The sequence below is a fragment of the Trichoplusia ni genome, chromosome 13, assembly GCF_003590095.1.
Source record: "Trichoplusia ni isolate ovarian cell line Hi5 chromosome 13, tn1, whole genome shotgun sequence".
Classification (NCBI taxonomy): domain Eukaryota; kingdom Metazoa; phylum Arthropoda; class Insecta; order Lepidoptera; family Noctuidae; genus Trichoplusia; species Trichoplusia ni.
In genome coordinates this window covers 9,130,032-9,152,275 of record NC_039490.1, presented here as the reverse complement: position 1 = coordinate 9,152,275, position 22,244 = coordinate 9,130,032, and the positions used below count along the sequence as shown (strand labels likewise).

The 22,244-nt window shown below is 34.6% G+C and overlaps 1 protein-coding gene across 5 annotated transcripts; it reads left to right on the top strand.

Moving 5' to 3' along the window:
- Positions 1-1,462: 1,462 nt before the first annotated feature.
- LOC113500036 (protein quiver) lies at positions 1,463-21,792 on the top strand. 5 transcript variants are annotated; one of them, XM_026880686.1, is made up of 6 exons: positions 1,739-1,954; positions 3,349-3,480; positions 11,542-11,601; positions 12,489-12,536; positions 18,388-18,534; positions 20,883-21,792. In XM_026880686.1, the coding sequence occupies exons 2-6, from the start codon at positions 3,456-3,458 to the stop codon at positions 21,077-21,079; spliced, it is 477 nt and encodes a 158-aa protein (XP_026736487.1). In that variant the 5' UTR covers positions 1,739-1,954; positions 3,349-3,455; the 3' UTR covers positions 21,080-21,792. The 5 variants fall into 5 exon arrangements, with proteins under 5 accessions (XP_026736488.1, XP_026736487.1, XP_026736486.1 ...); XM_026880685.1 differs by having other exon boundaries at positions 1,739-2,005; XM_026880683.1 differs by having other exon boundaries at positions 1,739-2,020.
- Positions 21,793-22,244: the final 452 nt, after the last annotated feature.

Below are 22,244 nucleotides of genomic sequence, written 5' to 3'. Positions count from 1 at the left end.
TTTTTCGCGTCGAACCGGGTTTTAAAATTTACTATAATGCCATCTGTAGAAATATACCCTTAAAAGGATGTAATTTACACCCCTGTGTATCCAAGGTTGAAAGCAACAGGCATACGACTGAACGTCAACAACAGTTTAGCGAAACGTAGTTATGTTAACTTCCGATAGATGGCGCTATCCTCAAGGTATGTAAATCTTCAAAACTACGCTAAGATTTAGTGCGTTTGTTGGTTAATATTTAATTCTAGTATTCCTGAAGTTATATGAATAAATAAATTCATAAGCAGGATTCGTGTGATTAAATTTGTTTTAGGCCTATTATTGTAATTAATATTTTTAGGTTCAATTTGATAAAAATCTAAAATAATTTTGTTTTTTTGTTTACGCTTATTTCTCAAGATTTCTTGTTTTGCTGAATAGTATCTTAGTCCTTGTTTAAACAATACTTTCCAATAAGAAAATCTTCTAAACGTAAAATGTGAACGTTTGCCGTTTTCCGCATAGCAGTAACAGAGACCCAATGCCGGAATGGCTGAGTTGCCACGCTAAGACATATTCCCCTAAAGTTGGGAAAACATAAACTTGGTGCGGGAAAAAATACGTTTTTGTTTTCTTGGGTTAGTTGATATTAAGATATGAATATTATTGAGAAAACACGTCTTTCCGAAAATTACGAGTAACTGCTGTAAAAACAAATGAATATGTCTCCTGTACCTGAAATTCAAGTTCTAGTCAATTGCCTCATTTTCAAAGCTGTACCGCTTTCCGTCAAAAACGATTCTGCCGTTGTCGAGACTTATTGAGAATTACAACTACTGACACTAGTAATTCAAAAGATAGCTGATATCGGTAAGTACGTAGAGACTAACGATTGATCTTACGTAAAATATAAACTTTTTAAAGATTCAGACCTGTGACACTTAGGTTTCCGTACAACCAGCCTTTGTGTACCTATTATATTGAACAAATGAAAAAAAATCGCTCAATAACATATCAATCCAATAATATTTAATATTTAAATGGCGATCCAAATCAATATTGATAGAACTTATTCCACGAATATGTTCTCGTAAACACTAATACACTATCCGTTAATTAGTCGTAGCGAGTAATAACTTAGTGCTTATAAATAGCTATCAGTGTTGGCTTATGACCTAATGGCAGTATGCCGTGTCATAAGGTCGACATATACAGTACAAATACTTATTAACTACATTCTGATAAGAATAAAGAAATTGTTAGTTACAAGTTGTGCACTAACGGTTTCACATACGTAAGTTGTTCTCTTTTTGGTAAAATACCATTTTAATCGAATATTATCTTCATTATTCTTTGTTTGAAATCCTTTTACAAAGTAATAAAAATATTTATAGAACGATTAACGCAATAGGTTAATTCGTTATCAAGTTAAAGCCATGATAGAAATAAACATTCACTTTAAGTAAATATAAGCTTAGTTCAAATACAGATTAATAACTTAAAACGTTCTTGAAACTCCTAGAACAACGTTAAATGTTAAACTATGTCGGAACATTGCAGGCCGTCTTCAAGCAACAAAACAATGTCCCCACCCACAGAAATTATGCATTAATAGAATAATTAAACGCTATGCGTCATTCTAGACGCAACATTGCGTGTACAACGAACAAAAATTGTTAACTAGCGATTATGTTCCTAATTTTTTAGTTGAAGGATTATTTTACGGAATTTAAGAAGAAAATACGCATAAATAAGTATTAATTTTATTTTTTTCTCGTCCGAATATTGCGTAACTTTGTGCGAAGGCTGGCAGCACCGCACCTCGGCAGTGTGTCGGGCGCGCGCTGTCGAGTCGGTGCCTCGTAAAATGGGCTTAATATCACTGCATTCACGCATAACGTTATAAAAATTAGAATAATACAAAAATCACACATTTAATTATGATTAAAACATATTTATAACACAAGTTTTATAGGTAACAGTGATAAGTGTTTATTTTTTTTATATAAACGAATCATGTTCTTCGGTAGGTAATATATAGGTGAATATAATAAATTAAATTAATATTTCTTTGGTTTAAAAACGTGGTGGAAAAGAAATCTAACTAAAAAAATAGTTTGACAGAATTGTTTCTTTTTTATTGTGGTTACAAAAGCAACGTCTATTATTCCAGTGTCAGTTGCACTCAATAAAATAAATGATAATGTGTTCCGATTAAATGATAAATATAAAAGTGTTTTTGGTAAATAATAATCTTATGGAATGTAGCGGTACGGTAAAATCAATAATGTCCGCGCATTGTGCCCGCGTGCTGTGTTACGATTTTTTCATGTTTCTGTATTTAACGCACTAATGTCGTATAACACTGCGGCAAAAACCAAAATTATCATAATCCCATCGTAGACGCAAATATCATGAATATAACCAACTAACCTAGACTCAGACATAATAAATTGTGCGTTATTAAAACACCGCAGTGCCATTAAGTCACAATAACATTCAAATGACAATAAATTACTTTTATTCCCGCCATTTTGTGATTGGAATAATTTAAAATTATTAGCAAGAATGAATGTTATCTGCAGTTGCGTGAATAAAAAAAACAAAATAGTTATGTCTTGGTTTTTTTTCGATAGATGGCGTTGACATGTACGGTACTGGCAATGAAGTAAAACATTTTTTTATTATTTTTCGTACTGGTTTAGATTTACCCAATGTTTACATGTAGATATTATATTATAGTAAGAAAACGAATAATGTGCAAAGTGTACAGGTTTTAGTTACGTCACAATAAAAAATACTCTTGGGATTTATTTAGGTACTTAGTTATAATAATGTTATATCTGGTTTTCAATAAATTTCCTACTTATGTCAAAAAATATTTATATAAAATCAAAAAATATATATATAATTTGTTTTTCTTGTGAAGTGCAGTTAAATTGCTAGAAAAGAAATATAACAAAACAACGAAATTATCTTACGATTAGACAAAGCTTTAATGAGCATTAATTATTAACAAAAATCTCTTTTAGTGAAACTACGCAAATATAAAAACCGAGAAAAATATATAAAATAAAGACACTGAAATATTTAAATAAATAAAAAGAAAACAACGCTTATTATTGTTTAAATTTATAAAACAAATCAAAAATTTTATACAACTAAGAATAATTAGGTAGGTATCAAAACTTTGATTTATAATCCTTATTTTGACAAATCATAACCTTTTTTTTATTTTTACAATGTCACTCGATTGCAGAATGACGTAACAAAACACTGCCAGAAAAAAAATCCCTTGACATAATGATTTTTTAAATTTCACTAGCAACGGACATTAATATTGTACTCTTTTGTTTCAAACACATTTAGTTGTAACGCCATACGCTTAATAATATAATGAGGTTATAGTCAAAGTGGAAATGGAAAAAGAGTTCAGCTGAAATACAGTTCAAAAAGGAAGGAAGAAAAGAGAAAAAATGCGCTGGATATTTCCTGTGCCAGGTGAGACAAAAAATATTTTTTTATAAAATTATCATAATGATGTAATGCCATGTCTTAATGAAATATTATAATGTTTGTGGAAGCGAAACAGCGCACTAACTGGCGTAGAGCGTTGTCCCTCTTCCACAGACCGCCAACAATTACTTAATACTACTTATTTAAAAAATCATACAAGCTTGTGGCTAAACTACAATTTAACAAGTTGATCGATCACAGGTTAAGTACTACAGTTGATACGGTCGGTCCGGGGATGGGTGACCATCTATGCCGTTTCGAGTTTCCTCGTGTTTCGGAAGGCATGTTTAATTGTGGGTCCTACATCTTTGACAGTCGTCACAGGTAGTCAGAAGCTAGAAAGTCTAACTAAGGGGTATCGTGTTGCCTAGGTAACTGGGTTGAGGAGGTCTGATAGGCAGTCGCTCCTTGTAAAACGCTGGTACTTAGCTGCATTCAGTTAGACTGGAAGCCGACCACAACATAGTTGGGAAAAGGATAAGATGATATTTGAAAATCATCATTTACCCGCTGAGCCCTGTATTCACGTTAAAACTCAAAGCTCGTTCAGTTTATTAAGATCTCTCTTACAAGAATCGCACCGCAGGGTAGTGTCTCCACCCTGAATCATGTAGTACCCTGTCCTTTTCTGCAGCTGCAAGAAACCATACTCATAGCAGACATAGCAGCTAAAGATCTGGGCCCCAACTCTGCTATTTACAATGGCCGATTCATGAATGACAATTGGATTAAACATTCTAAGCATTTGTCCACCACACTATTTGGAAATGCAGTACGGGGCAGAATACTCGCTTTCAATACATTTAATTTCCAATTATTGTCTTATAAATAGTTTCTAATTTAATCCCATTGTCATTCATTCATCGGCGTGTTGTAATTAGCAAAATTGAAGCCCTGTACGAGTATTAAAACTAGGTCATACGGTATAGTAAACTCACTACTCAGATCTTTTTAAATTTTATTGTTCCTGGACCAGTGTCAAATCAATTGACATTAAAAGAAGACAATTTTCTTAAAATTTTTAGGATTCCGTACCTAAAGGGAACAGTATTGAAAACAGAGTCTTGGCCATCGATGCCTCATTGCTGTCTATCCCTCCGCCTGTCACCAATTTGTATCTCACGAACTGTAGACTGACTTATTTCTGTTTTCTGGTCTTCCTAACCTAAAAATTATAGGTTTACACATTTGGCTCCAGTCTCTAGGTCACCACGTATAGTTGGCTGTCTATAATACTTGCGTACTACTTTTAAAGCCTAAGTTTGACCTACATGAGTGCGATACTAATGTCGATTCCAGCCTCATAAATTTCTCCTGTCCTGTATTTCAGTCTAGTGGTTCCAAAATTTGGCCCGAAGCTGGATTTTCAGCGATTTATGTAAATATTTAAGTAGTGGAATATAAAAGTTCGGTTTTCATTGCTTAATATTTATTTGACCAATTTGGCAAATGCTTGCATTTATTTTCCATTTTTTAGGGATGTGAAAATTGTAAACAATCTTGGTCTTCTCATACAATCATATCTTCTTCATCTTCTTATAGACTCCGGTTGGGTCTGAAACTAGTCGGGCGATCAGTTAATAACATATTCAATAAATAAACGCCTATATAAATTTAAGTGCTGTATTACAATTACCGTTATTTCTCATTTGTTTTTAGGCACGTTTTAAACTGAGTTTTTTTTGACAAAGAGACGCCACAAGATTGTTAACCTTTTTTTAGTATTAAAATAAGGATTATATTGCCGAATATACAACCTTTTTATGTAACTGTTGAACCCGTCAAATTCCATTTAAAAGCAATTCGCTGTGTCTTCATTTATTTCTTTGATAATTCGTATCTATGAATTTAGTACCTCCTATGAATTTAGTTTTAAAAGGCTTTCTTTTTTCTTTTCCTTTACCATTATTCAGTGTTATCGAATGACAAAGGCCCTTCATATTTTAAAACTTCTTTATTAGTAGTCAGTGTTACAAACTGCTGTCTTGTGTATTTTAACCTTCAAATAAGATCCTGTTCCCGTTTCATTATTATATTTAAAATCAAAATCAAAAGTTCTTGTTTCTAGGTGGTCTTTTAAAACGTTTAAAATTTCATTCATATGGAGAAGAACAGGTAATAAATTGTAAAAGTTACTCTATAAAAATTAAAGATATACCAACAATATTTTTGTATGCAAAAACATCGTGAAATAGCTAAATTAATAAAAGCCGTAAAATAATTACGGCTTTTATTAATTTAGCTTAAAAAAATATCACGGACGAGAAAAAAATCAAAGAATTATACTAAAACAGAATTTTTCATAGAGTAAGGCCTCTATCACATGTAGACAACAAGATTTTTAGGGTTGCGTACCAAAGGGGCAAAAACTTTACGGAACCCTATTACTAAAGCTACACTGTCTATTTATTCAAACAAAGACCACAAATAATTAATTAAAAATATGAAGGTAGAACGAGCAACATCTTCTATCAAGACGAACACCATCTCAGTCTGCTCGTGACCATGATACCTGCAAAGGAGTCGAAACGTCGGGAACTAAAATCAAAAATTAAACCGCGATAAAATCCGTAAAAGTAGTTTCATTTCATTTCAAAGTCACAGAATAAGTATTTATTAATAAAAGTTTTAAATACTAAAACACCTCCACATTTGACAAACTATACGTATGTTGAGTAAGTGATCTATTTGCGGCTTCTGTCCTAGGTTCTATTTCCGGAGTGAACTCTTGGAGGTCAGTGCTCGGCAGTAGGTCAGGTCAAGTTGTTGTTAGTTAGGCTTAGAAAATGATGGGCGTGTTTTTGAATTGTTTGTAGGTAATGGAATAATAGAGAGTTGATTTAATTTGTGAAGTATTTCTGACAATATTTTTAACCTCGGCCCAAAAAGAGGGATGTTATAAGATTGACATCTCTCGTTCTGTCACATCATAGCTTGATTGGATTGGGCTATATTTTCATTTACTAAGTTTAGTATTAAATGTTGAAATATGTGCGAGTGTTCATAATAACCGGTTGAGCCATTTAAAATTGGTGGTAGGAGTTAATTTTCTATTTTTTATCCGACTTCTAAGAAAGGAGGTTTTTCAGCACGACCGTTTCTATACTGTTTTATGTTACTGAAAAGGATTTTTTGTTAAAAATCATTCACATCTTGTTTATAATCTATCCTTTACACATCATAATATGGTCTTTGGGCGGAATTTTTGTTTCCATGCCCAATCGGTAAAAACTGAACTTTGAGGTGATTGAGGTACCGCTGTCTGTCTGTCTGTTCGTCTGTCCGTCCTACACCATGTACAGTGTATCTCATTAACCGTGGTATAACAACAAATACCAAAAATAGAGATCGACCAAAAATTGTGAGATGACAAATTAAAAATTGATTATCACCGATTTGTTTTTCCTTTAACCTTCTTGTACGGAATTCTCAGCGTCGAGTCCAACTCTCGCTTGCCCAGTTATTATTTTATTCTCTCATAGAAATCCTACTACTATTATAAAGGCGAAAGTTTGTAAGTATGGATGTATGGATGTTTGTTACTCTTTCACGTAAAAACTACTGAATGGATTTGAATGAAACTTTACCACAATATAGCTTATACATCAGAATAACACATAGGCTACAATTTTTGAGGTTTCTAATGTGAGGTCGTAAAAGAACACATTTTTTGCGCTTACATTGCAAACGCTGACTAAATCCTACAAGATAGATAGAAGGCAGGTATAAATTATAACTTATATCTTCTAACCACGCGGACGAAGTCGCGGGCAACAGCTAGTATCTACATAGTTAACTCAATGAAATATACCCCAGTCTACAATAATATACTACAAAGACGTACACAGGGAATTAATCAACTCGTTTCATTCGTAATTAGGATTTTTACAACTCTTTTACGCTGTGCACGTTATTTTAGTAACATTTGATGATGAGATGTGAGCCAATGTTTATACACATCAAACGCATGGAAAATACTGTGTCGAAATTCATTGTAAAGGCCTATTTATACTAATGATGGAGATAGTTAAAAGAAAGACGGAATAATAAGGAAATTTTTAATGATAAACGGTTTACTCAAGCGCGAATCTGCGAAAGTAATTTTAATTAAAAAATCTAATTAGATAAGGTGAAAAAAAAACCGTTTTCAAATTCCAATATTTGGTATTCAGGTTTCCTCACGATATTTTCCTTCACCGTTTGTCAGAGTATTAGAATAATTAATAAAGTACATAAAACATTGAAAAGGACACATTTTTACTTTACCTGCGTTAGAGTTGTACCTATATTATATATATCGTGCATACAAAATCCATGCATAAAACTGCAACTCCATCTTTACATTTATGTTGTTCATTTATAACCATAATTTTTTTAAGAACGATACAACCGAATTCATATCTAAAATACTGAGCCAAACTTGATGAAACTTTATAGAACCAAATGACAGCTGTTTGACGTTAAATGAAATACGAATCAACAAAATCTATTCATCCAGTCCGAGGTTATGAAGTAACAAACATAAAAATAAAATACCTGAAAACCCTCCTACTTCTTTATGTCGGCTAATAACATAGGTATATGTACATACTACACATCTATACTCCATACTAATACTTTAATATATAAAGCTGAAAAGTTTGTTTGTTTGAACGCGCTAATCTCAGGAACTACTGGTTCAAATTGAAAAAAATATTTTCTGTTGAATAGACCATTCGTCGAGGAAGGTTTTAGGCTATATACCATCACGCTGCGACTAATAGGAGCGAAGATACAATGGAAAATGTGGAAAAAACAGGGTAGGTATAAATCATGACTTATATCTTCTAACCATGCGGACGAAGTCGCAGGCAACAGCTAGTACATAATAATCTTACGTCTAAAGAGTACATATGTAAGTAGTTATGAAATACATGAGCGCCTGCGGCTATACCGAAACGTGGTTCAGGCATGATTCCCCCTGGGACACAATATTTGGGCAATCCTGGTCGAAATCGGTTCATACATAGTTATCTTGTTTGTAAAATCTCAAACATTTATTGTATGTAAATTTATTTTAACCACTGGAGTATAAAGAGGGGTGTTACTTTGACGTGTGTTTATGTGGTATCATAGCTCTCGAACATATTAACCGATTTGTCAACGCAAACCCCCAGTGTCCGATTCACATTTATTTTGACAGGTTTTGATAATTATTTTTTGAACCGACTTGAAAAAAGAGGTGGTTCCCAATTCACCTGTATTTTGTTTGTTTCGTCAAAACTTCAGATGACTTGGATAAACCGAATTTGTTAATTCTTCATTTAACGTCAAATAGCTGTCATTTCACCCCACAAAAAAAGTTCATTAAGTTTGGCTAAGTAGTTTTTTATTTGAAGTCGTCTGATTTTTTTTGTTGTTAAAACAATATTATTGAATAATTACGATTGATAAGAAATTTACATTTATTCCTTATTTAAAGAGCACTCTCAGCACACAGAGTACTTATGTAGTTTTTAACTTACTTTACGTCACCTCAAAAAATATTGTAGACGAAATTTGACAAACGTTTTGCGTCTATCCATGTTTAAAGTATGTGAATGTACCCTTATAACAACAAGACAGCTGTTTAAAGACTAACGATTTTCCAACGCTAACTGCCTCTAGTTCTTTTATTGCCTTCGCAAAGACTCCGCGACAAGCCGGCGCGCGGCGTGGACTTTTGTTTTTATTTCAAGAAAAAGTGGCCTATTTCCCTTTTAATCGCGAAACTTTAGTCTTTGACATTATAATGCTATGTTTTATAGAGAGGCTAATGTAGGTACCTCTCTATCCTAGTAACAGGTATTTGTATAAGACCTGACATTTTAATATCCTACTAAAATTGCAAACGCGTTTGTATGTATGGATGTTTGTCCCTCTTTCATGGCAAAACCACTGAAAGGATATAGACGAAACTTGGTACACATATAGTTTACTAGCTTTTCGCCCGCGGCTTCGCCCGCGTCGAGGTCGGTTATATCGCATTTCCAAGAGAAATCTTCAAAAGTCCGGGATAAAAACTATCCTATGTTCTTTCTCAAGGTCAACTCTATTACTGTACCAAATTTCATTAAAATCAGTTCAGTGGTTTAGACGTGAAAGCGTAACAGACAGACAGACAGCTGACAGAGTTACTTTGACATTTATAATATTAGTAAGGATAAGGATAACCTGGATTAAATTGTAGGTTAGTTTTATCGCGATTTGATGTCCCCGTGGGATCATTTTCCATTGGTATTCAGTGTTACAATACTTATTAAATGATGTAACGGTTTACTCACGCGTATTTATCGGGGTAGCCCGACTAGTTTCGGACCCAACCGGAGTCCTTAATCATGAGCAGACGCGGCGGGATCGCGAGTCGAACTAGTCGGGCTACCCCGATAAATATGCGTGAGTAAACCGTTACATCATTTAATAATGAATCATTCTCACGACTGTTGCTATCTACAATACTTGTTGTCATCTCTGCTTATCTCATTGTGAAAGCTAGGGAGGTAAAACAAAAGCTGGTTCAGTCACTTGTCGATGTTAAAACAATACTACAATAGCTATAACGACTGGACTATCGGGACTAAACGGATAGACGAGTGGTATAGTTAGGCATAGCAAATACCACTGTAAGTGATATCGGGGTCAATCTATCCACGCATTGGTAACTAAATACGTTACCTTGGTAAAAGATTAGGTAGGGTTATAGGTATTTAAGTTTTAAATTTCGTCCGCGAAGGCGGCGACGTAATTAGCCAATAATTAAGTCAGAAACTACTTAATCGATCTCGTTATAAGGTGCTGACATGTAAGTTCGGAAATATTTACCTGCTTCAGAACTTCCTTCTATCTATCCTCAAGGCAGGAGAATCCTCATGGACAGCCACTCCCTCAGGGAAGGAAATGTGTGGTGTCAGACTCTTACTGACTAAACCTGAACCGCCGTTCTACGACATCCGCGCTTTTGTGTCGGTGTATGGCAATGCGTTGCAATCCTTCATGTACCGACCGCGGGCTTCCATCTGCCAGTAGTGTGGGCCGGTGGGTCACTTTCTCTTGTCATGTAGAGGCTGACGTGTAAAGAGCGTCGGTCTCCTTGCCTAATATTGGGACCACATCCATAGCACCGAATGTGGCCCCCCGAAACTCATCCAGCCTAAGATATAAACACGATAAAATTAAGTTTGCAGATCGCTGATACCTTGGGTAGACACATACTTCTTTTATCCGATTGCATTTATGACAAGTAATATCTTTGCAGCCATAGCCGACATACAAGCTAACCAGGCCGAGAGTAACATCTTGTATTTTATTAAATACCAAAATCTGGAACATATTATATTATATTGATACACAAATGCGTCCTTAAATACATGTCTTTCTATATAAAACAAGGTGTCTACGTCATACGTTAATAAATAGACTTGATGTGCCAATTTACGCTATTTCTTGCCAGACTTCTGTTTATTATGTGATTTAGGTTATTAACGCGGGTTTGTCCACATTGGATACATGAGCAAGCGAAATGAAATATATACCTATATGCAATTAGTCTGAGGTTTTGTGAAAAATCGAGGAGTTGCAAAAGATGCGGGGCCCAAAGTAACACAAAGCAAGAATTTATATTTCTTACTTATAATTACTTTTATGAGACATATTAATGATTAAGAAGGGTTTATTCATGAATATTAATCGGGATCTCCCGACCAGTTGTGGACCCAATCGGATTCCTTGAGGTCGCGAGTTGAAGAGTTCGAATCAACCTCCGCCGCGTCAGCTCATGTTTAAGGTATCCGGTTGGGTCTGAAACTAGTCGGGCAATACCCTTAAACACTCATAAATAAACCGGTTAAATATAATTTAAGTATGACATAGTGTAATTAAAATATAACTATAAAAATACACTTTACTGTTGCAAAGCATTTCGTAATATTAATCACATTTTCCAGCAACCTGTATCAAATTGACAGCAAAACAAAGATGGCGTCGTACCTGTCAAAGTCATAATAAATAAACTATTAAATATCTTTCCAGTCTTGCTGATGTCCTGGTTCGGTGTCGACCAAGTGAAGTCAAACTCCTGCATACGAACGGGTAATAAGCGTCGGTGTCTGGCAGTTGACACTAAATGTCATATGTCACAGTGTTGTATCATAGTTGTTAGATATGTGTCGTGTGTGGCGCGGAAATATCGATATTTTGGTACGTCACTATTGGTTGGCGAATGTTGGATTAAATGCTCGTTTATCGTGAAGATTTTAACTTAAGTATAGATAGAATTAGATGATATAAAATGTTAGGAGAATTAGATACCTTTTGGCTTTTAATAATTACCTACTTATTTGTGTAGTTCTAAAATAAATTTACCTTGATAGTTTTTTAAACAACCTTGAGCTTTTTATTTTGTTTAAAGAGTGAATGTAGTTCAATTGCATATCAAATGTAGAAACTAGTGATGTGACGGTGTTATCGATAAAAATACACACTGACGTAAAATATCGATATTTTCGCAACACTATAAGTGTATTGTGTTTGAGTGCCCACAGGAATGCGTGTTTCAATGTTGGGGAATGCAATAATTGCATGATAACTATATTAGCCACGATAGTCGAATAACATTTCTAAAAATTACAAATATAATAAAAAAAAATAACACTCAAACATTTCGTATCCTGTGAATAACTGATTGTGTTTTTTATTTTCCCAACAGAATAACATAACAGCCATTAAAATTTATGTTTTTTATTCATGAAATAAGAAAATGTCATACAGAAATTTAACCTCAAAAATGTTGACTAACTTCTTTGTTTTTTATTCTGCCAGCCTATTTTCACAATGTATTCTCGTGTTATTTTTATTTTATTATTACAGTTATTTGCAGGATATTTTTACTGTGTACCTCCTTCTATTTAGATAACTGTGTAGAGGTTTTCTTTTTTTCTATGTTTTTTCTTTTTACTAATTCAAGCATGGATTTTCAGCATTATGGGCTCTAAGTCTCAGCCCCCTTGTACAGGCGGAATGCCAGAGTAAGTACTGTTTCTTTTTCTTTATTTTTACACAAAGACTAACAGCTTTTAGGCTTTTGACAAATCAAAGGAAAAGCTAATAAAAGCCATTTTACACTCGCCGATCGCTTATGCTTACATCTTAACAAAAATCCACAAAAAGAAAAACAACCAACAAGGTTCAAAACCAAAAACCTTAGACTAGGTTGGCTGTATGAAAACTCAATTACATTCTTTTACACGAAGAAAAAAAAAACTGTCACTTTCGCCATTCGATTTTTTTTAATCTTCCAAGCTGTGTTTTCATAAATATTCTTTCGAATAATATAGTAAATAGTAAAATAGTTGTTTTAATTTTAATTTTTATGCATGCAGCTTTGCTCGAGAGCTTAAAACAGTTAATTAGCATATGCACAAGTTGTTAGATAAGAACGAGTTTATTCTGCAGTGTGTGTATGTGTGTACCTTTGCATATATTATACAATATGGCGACTGGAGTGAAAATAGCTAAGCTTAGGCCAGCTTAGCATCATGAATGGTTTAAAGTTTCCTTGTTTCAACTTAACACATTGGCCCCAATGATATATCCAACATAAGGGAAAAGAAAAACGCATTGGTTTCAAAATTGGATGACAATTGGAAATTGGATGTAATTTTTAAAAACTTTCGTACCGTTGATTGAATTTGGTATTCATTGGTACCAATGTATAAAGTTGAAGCAAAAAAATCTAATTTTTTATAAGTAATTAAATGGGCTATTAAATATTGATATCTTTCTGTGTACGCACTTAAGCGTTGCTTCAATGCTAATCTTATTAAATGGTGTTTTTATAACTAAGGCTTTTCAACATAAGGGGATGCAAGTCTTCGACACCCTCTGTTTGAAGTCCACAAGCGATACCTACCTCTATACCAACCAACCTAGGCCCTAATTCCGCTATTAACAATGGATGATGAATGAATGGCAATTGGATTTAATTTAAAACTATTCTTCTTCTCTTAATTCATTGTATTGACCGTGAGTGGTCCGTCCCATACTGAATTTCCAATTATTGTGTTAGCAAAATGCTTGAGATAATTGTTTGAAATGTAATCTAATTGCCATTCTTTCATTGGCTATTGTAAATAGCGGAATTGGGACCCCGTATAGTGCGTTTTGAAGGTTGCTCGGTTACTTCACACAGAGGGATACATGCGTTGATCCCTTGTCAATAGCCTAAACTTGACGTTATCTATTAATGACTAGTTTTAATATTTGTTCCAACAGAATTTTAGTTATAATATACTATTATGGCCCTGCTAAAGTAAGTATTCAGGGCACAATCATGTTAAGACAATATCATTATTTAACACGTTGTACCATCATAAAGTACCTACACACTTATAATTAACACTTTATTTCATACATAGTCATTTAATTTTTACAATTACACAACACAAAGTATATTCAAATCATATGCTCAAGCACGCCATTTACAAAAAACTACATTATTTATATCATTATTTCATTATCACAGACTAAATTATTACAAAAATACCGCCAGTTCCTCTCTGCCACCTAGACTTATTAAACAGTAGGGGGGGGGGGCATGAGAGGTACTGCCTTTAAATAGTGCTATTTGTTCAGTATTCCTAGACAGTATGAGATACTGCTCAATGAGGAAGTAGGACAGCACAATACACTGATAGCGGCATCTCACTTCTTCACCAGCATCGTACTCGTAGGCTTCCAATAAAACCTATTTCTCAAGCTTCTGAATTCGCCAGTATATGTATATTTGTAACAGAACTTCGGACTGGACGAATCGATTTTTTATTTTTATTTTTTCATGAACATGTCATAAGAAGTTTTTATTTGAATTCATTGGTATTTTCCAATCCAATCGAATTGAGAAGCAAAAACCAATTCCAGAATCCAACACTAGCGCTAATTCATGCAGTGGCACAAATTTAGCGTAGATCGCGTGATACAAAACATTAAGGTGAAGACTAAGAAGTCACGGTGGATGGAGACGACCTGATGACCTTGGTAATCAGTTCAATTGAGGGTATTGAACTGTTGTCTTGAATAGAGGGCGAGAAGGTGAAGAAAGCGAGGGTTATTAAATAAATATAGATAGATATCAGGAACTATAAGGCTAAAAGGCTAAGTTGATGATGCGATATCTGGAGAATTCAGATGATTTAGACGGAATAGGTATCATAGTGGTTTCTTAGGTTTACGCGAATGTTAGACATTGAAATGAAACTACTTTGATACCTGCAAAGGTTTCGAAACGTGGGGAACTAAAATTAAACCGCGAAAAAATCCGTAAAGTAGTTTCATTTCAAGGAATAGGTATCATTATTTAGCATCTTAAGTAATCATACAAATAACAGTCTTAACTCAAATTTAGTATCGGATAGTAATAAGCAGTCCTGCAGAAACAGCTTTCCATTTCCCTAGTTGAGATCTAAGGCTGGAAAGCTGTAAGAACTGTTTCAAATACAGATTCTAGCACTTTTGACTCAAGTGAATGTAACGCGTCTCTCCGCGTACTGCTTGTCTGATAATCAGCCCGAGGTCTTGTACAGGTGCGCTGACAAGGCTGTCAGTATGACCAAGAAAAGGTCTCACAAATAAACATACGGTCGAATTGTAAATTATTTAATCACCTCCTTGGTGAAGTCGATTATAATAATCTTTGACTGACTCATTATAACACTTGATTGAAAACAAGTCGTAAGGTAAATCCAATCTTGTATATCATAGCACCTGCCAAAGAATAGGGTTAAAATTTTTAATTGCTTCGCAAAATATTACCTACCCACATAACCACAGCTACGAGAAAAACAGAAAGATTGACGCCTACCGAAACCTATTAAACTCGTCTGAATTATAAAAGTAATGTTATGAAGAAGACCGTTTTAAAATAGATTGTCGTTTAGTGACGCGGGCGCAGCATCAATACCTATGGAGGGAGGCGAAGTATAGAATTAGATTGAGGAGATAAAAATAACCAGACGGATTAATACACGTACTGACACTCCAGTAGATCGAGTCCACAGTTAGTTAATAAACTGAGGTTTAAATTAACTGAGATTGATTTGCTTTTTTAGTATTTTGTGAGCCGAAAATTTATGCATGGAATTAAAAAAATATGAAAATCATTAATCCTTAAAAGATCTAAATTTATAAAGGTACCTACACAAAGGGAAACAATCTTAGTGTATCTTTTTTTTTCTAAAAAGTCAGTTTTCATAATGAGGTTTGACTAAAAATCAACCTAAAACAGAGACAAAAATTTTAAAATCAAGTACTCAATTTTAAATGAAAATGCAACTAGAAACCCACCTAAAATAACACTTTAACTTAAAAGTAAATGGAAATTGGGTCGGCTTTTGGTGTGAAACGCGACATGCATCGACACCCTCGCGCCATCCCATGTTCTAAGTTCAGCGGTCTCGCCGGGCGCTGCTGCTGGAGCCGCGGAAGCCCTAAAACGGCAGAAATATAATAACCTTGTTGGTAATTATATTTTTGAGCCGTTTGGTGTCGAAACGTTCGGGACATGGGGACCAGGTGCACGAGTTCTTTATAAAGAACTCGCAAAGCGTTTGGTCGACTCTACACGTGATCTGAAGGCTGGTCTATATTTTGCCCAAAGAATTGGCATTGCCATACAACGTGGCAATGCAGCCAGCCTTCTAGGCACGTTTCCCGACTTTGGCAGGGATGAAGATGTATTTTTGACGCTTTGTAAATAATGTATATTTTTCTTTTTATATTGATATAGACTTAAAAGTTGGTGATCACTCAAATGGTCACGTCACTTGTCAAAATCAAATGTCATTCGCATACATTTAAAGTTCTTTTTTCCTGTCAATACAAATGCAATATAACATTTTATAAACCCTAACATATTTCTCACGATATTTCATTTCCCATTTGTCATACAATGTCTGTCCAAATTGCTTTTTATAAGATTATCCAAATCCAAAAAAGACGTTTAATTGTGTCATCGATACTCAAGTCACATCCCTAATTCAGCTAATTATCGATACTTGTATGGTTGCAGTACGATCATAAACCAATTAGCCACATCACTGGGTAGCATGTTTACTGCAATATTTTGTAACAACTCCTTAGCGGGAAAAAAGAAATTACGTAGGTAAGTGGGTTCAACTGGAATGAAAAGTTAACCGTTTATTACGAAGTTATTTTATCATGTAAAAAATATTCTTATAAATGATTTTTGTGATTTTTTTTAGTTTAAATAACGCTACCCTTGATAAAATTTTATAATATTCTATTACGAAAACTAATAATAGACGTTTCGTAAAACATTTTCATTAGCTAATAATATTTTTATGCAATGTATTTGACAATTCCCATTGTTACGTTGTAAAATTCCTTGTAAAGTAGCGACTTGTCAAAATTAGCTTAACCATTTCCACATTATTTTGTAAAACCAGTTTACCTAACGTCAAAAACGCATTTTGTCTTTATTTAAATGTCACTTTGACAATTAAATCTAAATTCTCGTCAACGCAATACTTTTCAAACTGGCCACACCAAAAAATAATTTAAAACACTCTAATTTCATATCAAAAAAATACCTAAACAACAACAATTTTAATGAAAATAACTTCGTGAAAACATAACTGATTGTAATCACTTGTCACGAAAGCCTATAGTTATTGCCCGCATGCAAAATCACAAGGCTTGCGCGGCGCCACGCAAACTGTGCCAAGGAAACACGGTCCTTGTAACACATAGGATTACTAGAAAATCATTGATTATCCATTCAGCCAGTACTTATACTAAAGGCCTAATAGCTAGAAGTTGGCTTAGATACTTAAAAAGGTTAACGTCAAAAAGTTAAATTATAATTTGTCTTTCAAGGTTTGTTGTTTTCAATAAGATACAGGATCATTTTCAGTTTAAAGTTTTAAACTATAGAAGTGATTCTTTCATCCTTCTATCCGAGGCTATAATGGCGTGCGTTTAAATTAAATCGTTTTTAAAATCTCTTCCTACTTACAACATTTTAACACTTACCATACCACCATTCTCCACAAACAATCCATTTTGGACACAACGATTTCAACTTACTCACACTTCACAAAATCATTTAGGAACACTTAAGTGTCTCCCAGTAATTAATCAACATTAACCATTTGAAATCTTCATAAATATCCCTTCATGAAAGATGGCAGAATGGGCCAACGACTCTTGCCAAATACCTCATGAGTTTGTCCGTGGCCGATGGCCGTAATCACTAGGAGAATACAGTCTAAAGCGACTTGTTTCGACTATGAAAGGAAGAACCCGATTTTAACTAACAACAAAACATCAGATTAAAATGTCTGCTCAAAATGTCTCATCCTGGAAACTTTGTTTGTCATTTTCCAATCGGAATCCAACCACTATCTCTAAAAGATTATTTGACAAAAAAAAACTGTTCAGTCCGTCAGACAGATTTCCAAAAAATATTGGATATGTATGCCTTTATTTTTAAAATAAAAATTAAGGAGATACAGTAAATTCTCGTGTGACGTCACTTACCAGTACGCTTTTTACTAGCAAGTGATGTTTTTACCCCCACTACCATACATTATTCTTCCCAACTTTTTGGTGAAAACTCGTATTCAATATTTTTGGGAAACCTCTAACGGACTGCTCAGATTTTTCGATGAATTCCAATCAAATACTCTATTAGGACTGTTGCAGTTTTGGAAATGAGACACAGCATACATGCCGTCTCTCTTCGACAACCGCAATAGACGATGGTCAGATTCCGATTTAGGTCTAACATCAACCAAAACCATTCTGACTAACATGAATATTCCTGATGTTACCCAATAGTCATATTTGGTCATATTTTTCCAGCCCGTACTATATACTGCTACGAATGTGACAGTTGGACGGACCCGCGGTGTAAGGACCCCTTTAACTACACAGCCTTGCCGAGAGACCAGCCGCCCCTGCAGACCTGTAACGGGTGCTGTGTGAAGATGGTCCGGTATTCTAAGAGTCGTAAGTATCGTACTGATATATAAAATTCGAGTGTCACAATGTTAGTTACCGTACTCCTCCGAAACGGCCTAACCGTTTTTTGCCAAACTTTATATGCGTCTTCAGTAGGTCTGAGAATCGGCTTCTATCTATTTTTCATAACCCTAAGTGATGAGGGTGGTCCACATTAATATTTTGTCTCCATTGCGATCATCGACATCGACTCGATGATAATGATGCCTACAAAAAGTCTCAATTTTTTCGTTTCCAACTTTTCCTTGTTTTATCACCGTTTAAAGTCTTAAAAACTTCCCTGCACTGTCAGGAATATTTTAAGACTAAAATTAGCCAAATCGGTTCAGCCGTTCACGAGTTTTAGCTAGACTAACGAATAGTAATTCATTTTTATATGTAAAGAGAAGACGAAGAAAAGGGAAGATGGGAAAGTATGTGAGTGTGTACCGATTTTCATGAAATTTGGTATAGGTCCCGTCCATGCGGGACGACATAGGCTATTTCATCTTGCTTTTATACGTTAAAGGACTTTCTTTTTATTGATTTAATGAACTGAACCATTTGTTACACAAACCCATGTTTTTTTATATGTTTTGTCGAAACTTGAGGTTGAAACCTTAATACGGTTTTCGGCTTTACCCTTTAGGCACGAAACATTAAAAACAGAGACTATTTTTTATGAACGATGTCTTAATAATTATTTAATTTTGAAACGTTTTACTCACACGCTTATATCAGGATCGCCCGACTAGTTGCAAACTCTACCGGGGCACCTAATGAAATCAAAGAATCACCAAACTTCTAAGTATTATAGTTTTAACAGCAACAATTGTGCAATTTATTATCTTTTCTGTTTTATTACGGAAACATTAACGTCGGAATTAATCTTCAGTTTGATAGATTATCTAAATAATGAAAATAGTAAACATGGGCTAATGACAAAACGTTCATTAAGAATTCGGCTATTAAAACTTGGCTGACAGCCAGGCTTCGGCTGTGTTTTTACCGATCGGAGTAGATGCATCTGTGTCTTTTTGTAACCTATTTTTAACCGACTTCTAAACGGAGGAGGTTCTCAATAGGTCGGCATTTTTCTATGTTCGTTCGTTTCCTCATACGAGTAGTTTCGGACTAGATGAACGAATTTCATTGATTCATATCTTCATTAGGACTACATATAATTTGATGTATGTAAAATATTCATTTTGCTTTTTTTTTTCGCCTTTGCCTTGTAAATGCATCAACAGTGTAAACCCCAGTAAAATTTACCTTTTTTCCATTGTTGGATTTATTATTATTTTTTTATCATTTTACTATTTTACGCTGTTCTTGCATAAACATAATATTTGTAAAAATTATATTGTATACATTTACTTTTAAAAAGAGTAACTTATGGAGTTTCTTGCCGGTTCTTCTCCATAAGAGTGACACTTTGGAACCGTGCAACTAGAGCCATCACCTTAACGTTTTGAAAGTGCCTGGAAAACGGCCTACTTGAAATAAAAAATCTTTTGATTTTTGATTTTTTTGATCTTTTACATGGAATCTGTTGCTATCATTTGGTCCCATAAAAATTCTATCAAGTTTGTCTCAGTAGTTTCATTTGCAATCGGTTATGTTTTTCTTTTGAAAAATGTTATTTACTTTCGAGGTTATGTTTTAAAGCAATTTATTTCTTAGTTATGATTTTATTTGTTTATTTATGTCTAGGTCTTGTTCTATTTAATGCTTGTTTCCGTACTTGGATAATTGAGAACTATATGTAATAATTAAACTGAGTTACTAAAATGATTTGGGGAGAAAATGATCGAATAAAAAGTGATGTAATTGTGTTGCTGCTATGGCAACAAAAACATTAAAATAAAAGTCGATGGTACTGGTCGTAGCGGTCATAAATTTGATGGGTAACCATTTATCACCCTTAGTTTTGAAAGTCTAACTAAACTAACCCACACATGATCGGCATTTGTATATTTATTTAAAGACTCCTATGCACCAGTAAGATAACTTCTGTAACAGATTTAATTCACTAATGCAAGTTACTACTTAATAGAATAGCAGATAGCAGAAACATTTTCTAAATGTAGAAAACTTTTTAAGCTAAGTAGTTAGGCGATCCTTGATAACATCCTCCGCCAAGCTATCGCAAAGCATTTCGACAAGCTAGCATAACGAGGATGAGATGGGCAGAGGATGGGGAGAGGGAAAATGGGATACGGAAATCCAATTTAATTTTCAAGTGAGAGTTTCAATAACTACTTACATCTCAGTCTTTTTAATTTTGCTAGAGATTATTTGTCATGTGAGTAACTGTCGGGGTGTTTGTACTAACCATAATATTTTCTCGATTTCAGCGTACGAAGTGGTCCGGCGCACGTGTACCTCCCAGCTTCAGATAAACCTGTTCATGGTAGACCACGTGTGTATGATGGAAAGTACTGGCACGGGCCACATGTGTTTCTGTGAGGAAGACATGTGCAATGGTGCGCGCGCGCCGATCGCAGCACTGGCCTTGGTCGCAACACTAGTCGCATGCGCATGCCTCAGGTGAAGTAGGCGTAGTGACTGCCCCGAGCGGTCGATTGTCGATATAATATGCCGATGAATCAATAAGTATTGTCGATTTTTTACTTTCATACGACAATGGTTAACGTCGAGTTAATACGTTTAACATAATGTCGGTCGGACAATACGAGATTTATCGACATCGACGAAAGACAACCCCTCTCCACCCACTAGTGATGTGCAAGTGATTAGTAATATATCGATGAATCGACAATCGATCGACTGTACATTTGGGCCCCTACCCTAGCTGGGATTTAATTAAATTTTTCGTCCAAATGTAGACGTAGCTTAGTACTGTGATGCTTAGTTTTTCAACACGAGGTTTACTCTCGTTAAGGCGCATCGATTACGCTTAGCTTCAACTTTTTGATATCCTAGATGTAACACTTTTATGAGGGCTTCTTTGACTTGAATGGATCGGCTGAATATTGAGCTATCTAGACTTAGATTTCTAGGGCTTTTAAGCGAAGCTAGCAAGATACTTTTGAATCAAGACAATTGTATAAGAGATTAATTACGCAAGCACATATCAATTCATTGTTACGCATAGGCGAAATATTGAGAAATTAAAATCAAAATGAGTGAACAAATACGTGGCCTGCTGCTGACCTCACGAGAGGCGTTATCATATTTATTAGATTTACATATTTAGTTGGTATAAGGCCTAAAAGACTAAGGAACTGAAGCCCTCAAAAAAAATAAAGTTAAAAAAATAAAATAGTCCAGCTTTAAGCTTGAAACATCGTGATGACAAAACTAAGCACTGTTTTCATCTAAGGCTAACTTCTTGTTCAGCGATTTTTGCTCTAAAATTATTAATAAATTTTCCTAACTTTAGCATGTACATAAAGCTCAGTATAGCAACGTTAGAATTATGACGTCATAGAGAGTGAGTGGGTTTGGAACTAGATGGCGCTGGTGACTTATAAACATCACCATTATTTAACTAGCAAAAGCCGCGTGAAATTTATTTTTAACGATATCGCAGTCAAAACAAAACGTTATTTTGACGTAGATATCGCTAAAAATTGCTTGAGCCTCGCTTTTGTGAGTTCGATAACTGTAGTACAATTCAAATCGTTTTAAAAGTAATCAACGCCATCTAGTAGGTTTTTCGAGTTACTAATTTCTCCTGCGAACGCTTCTGATTG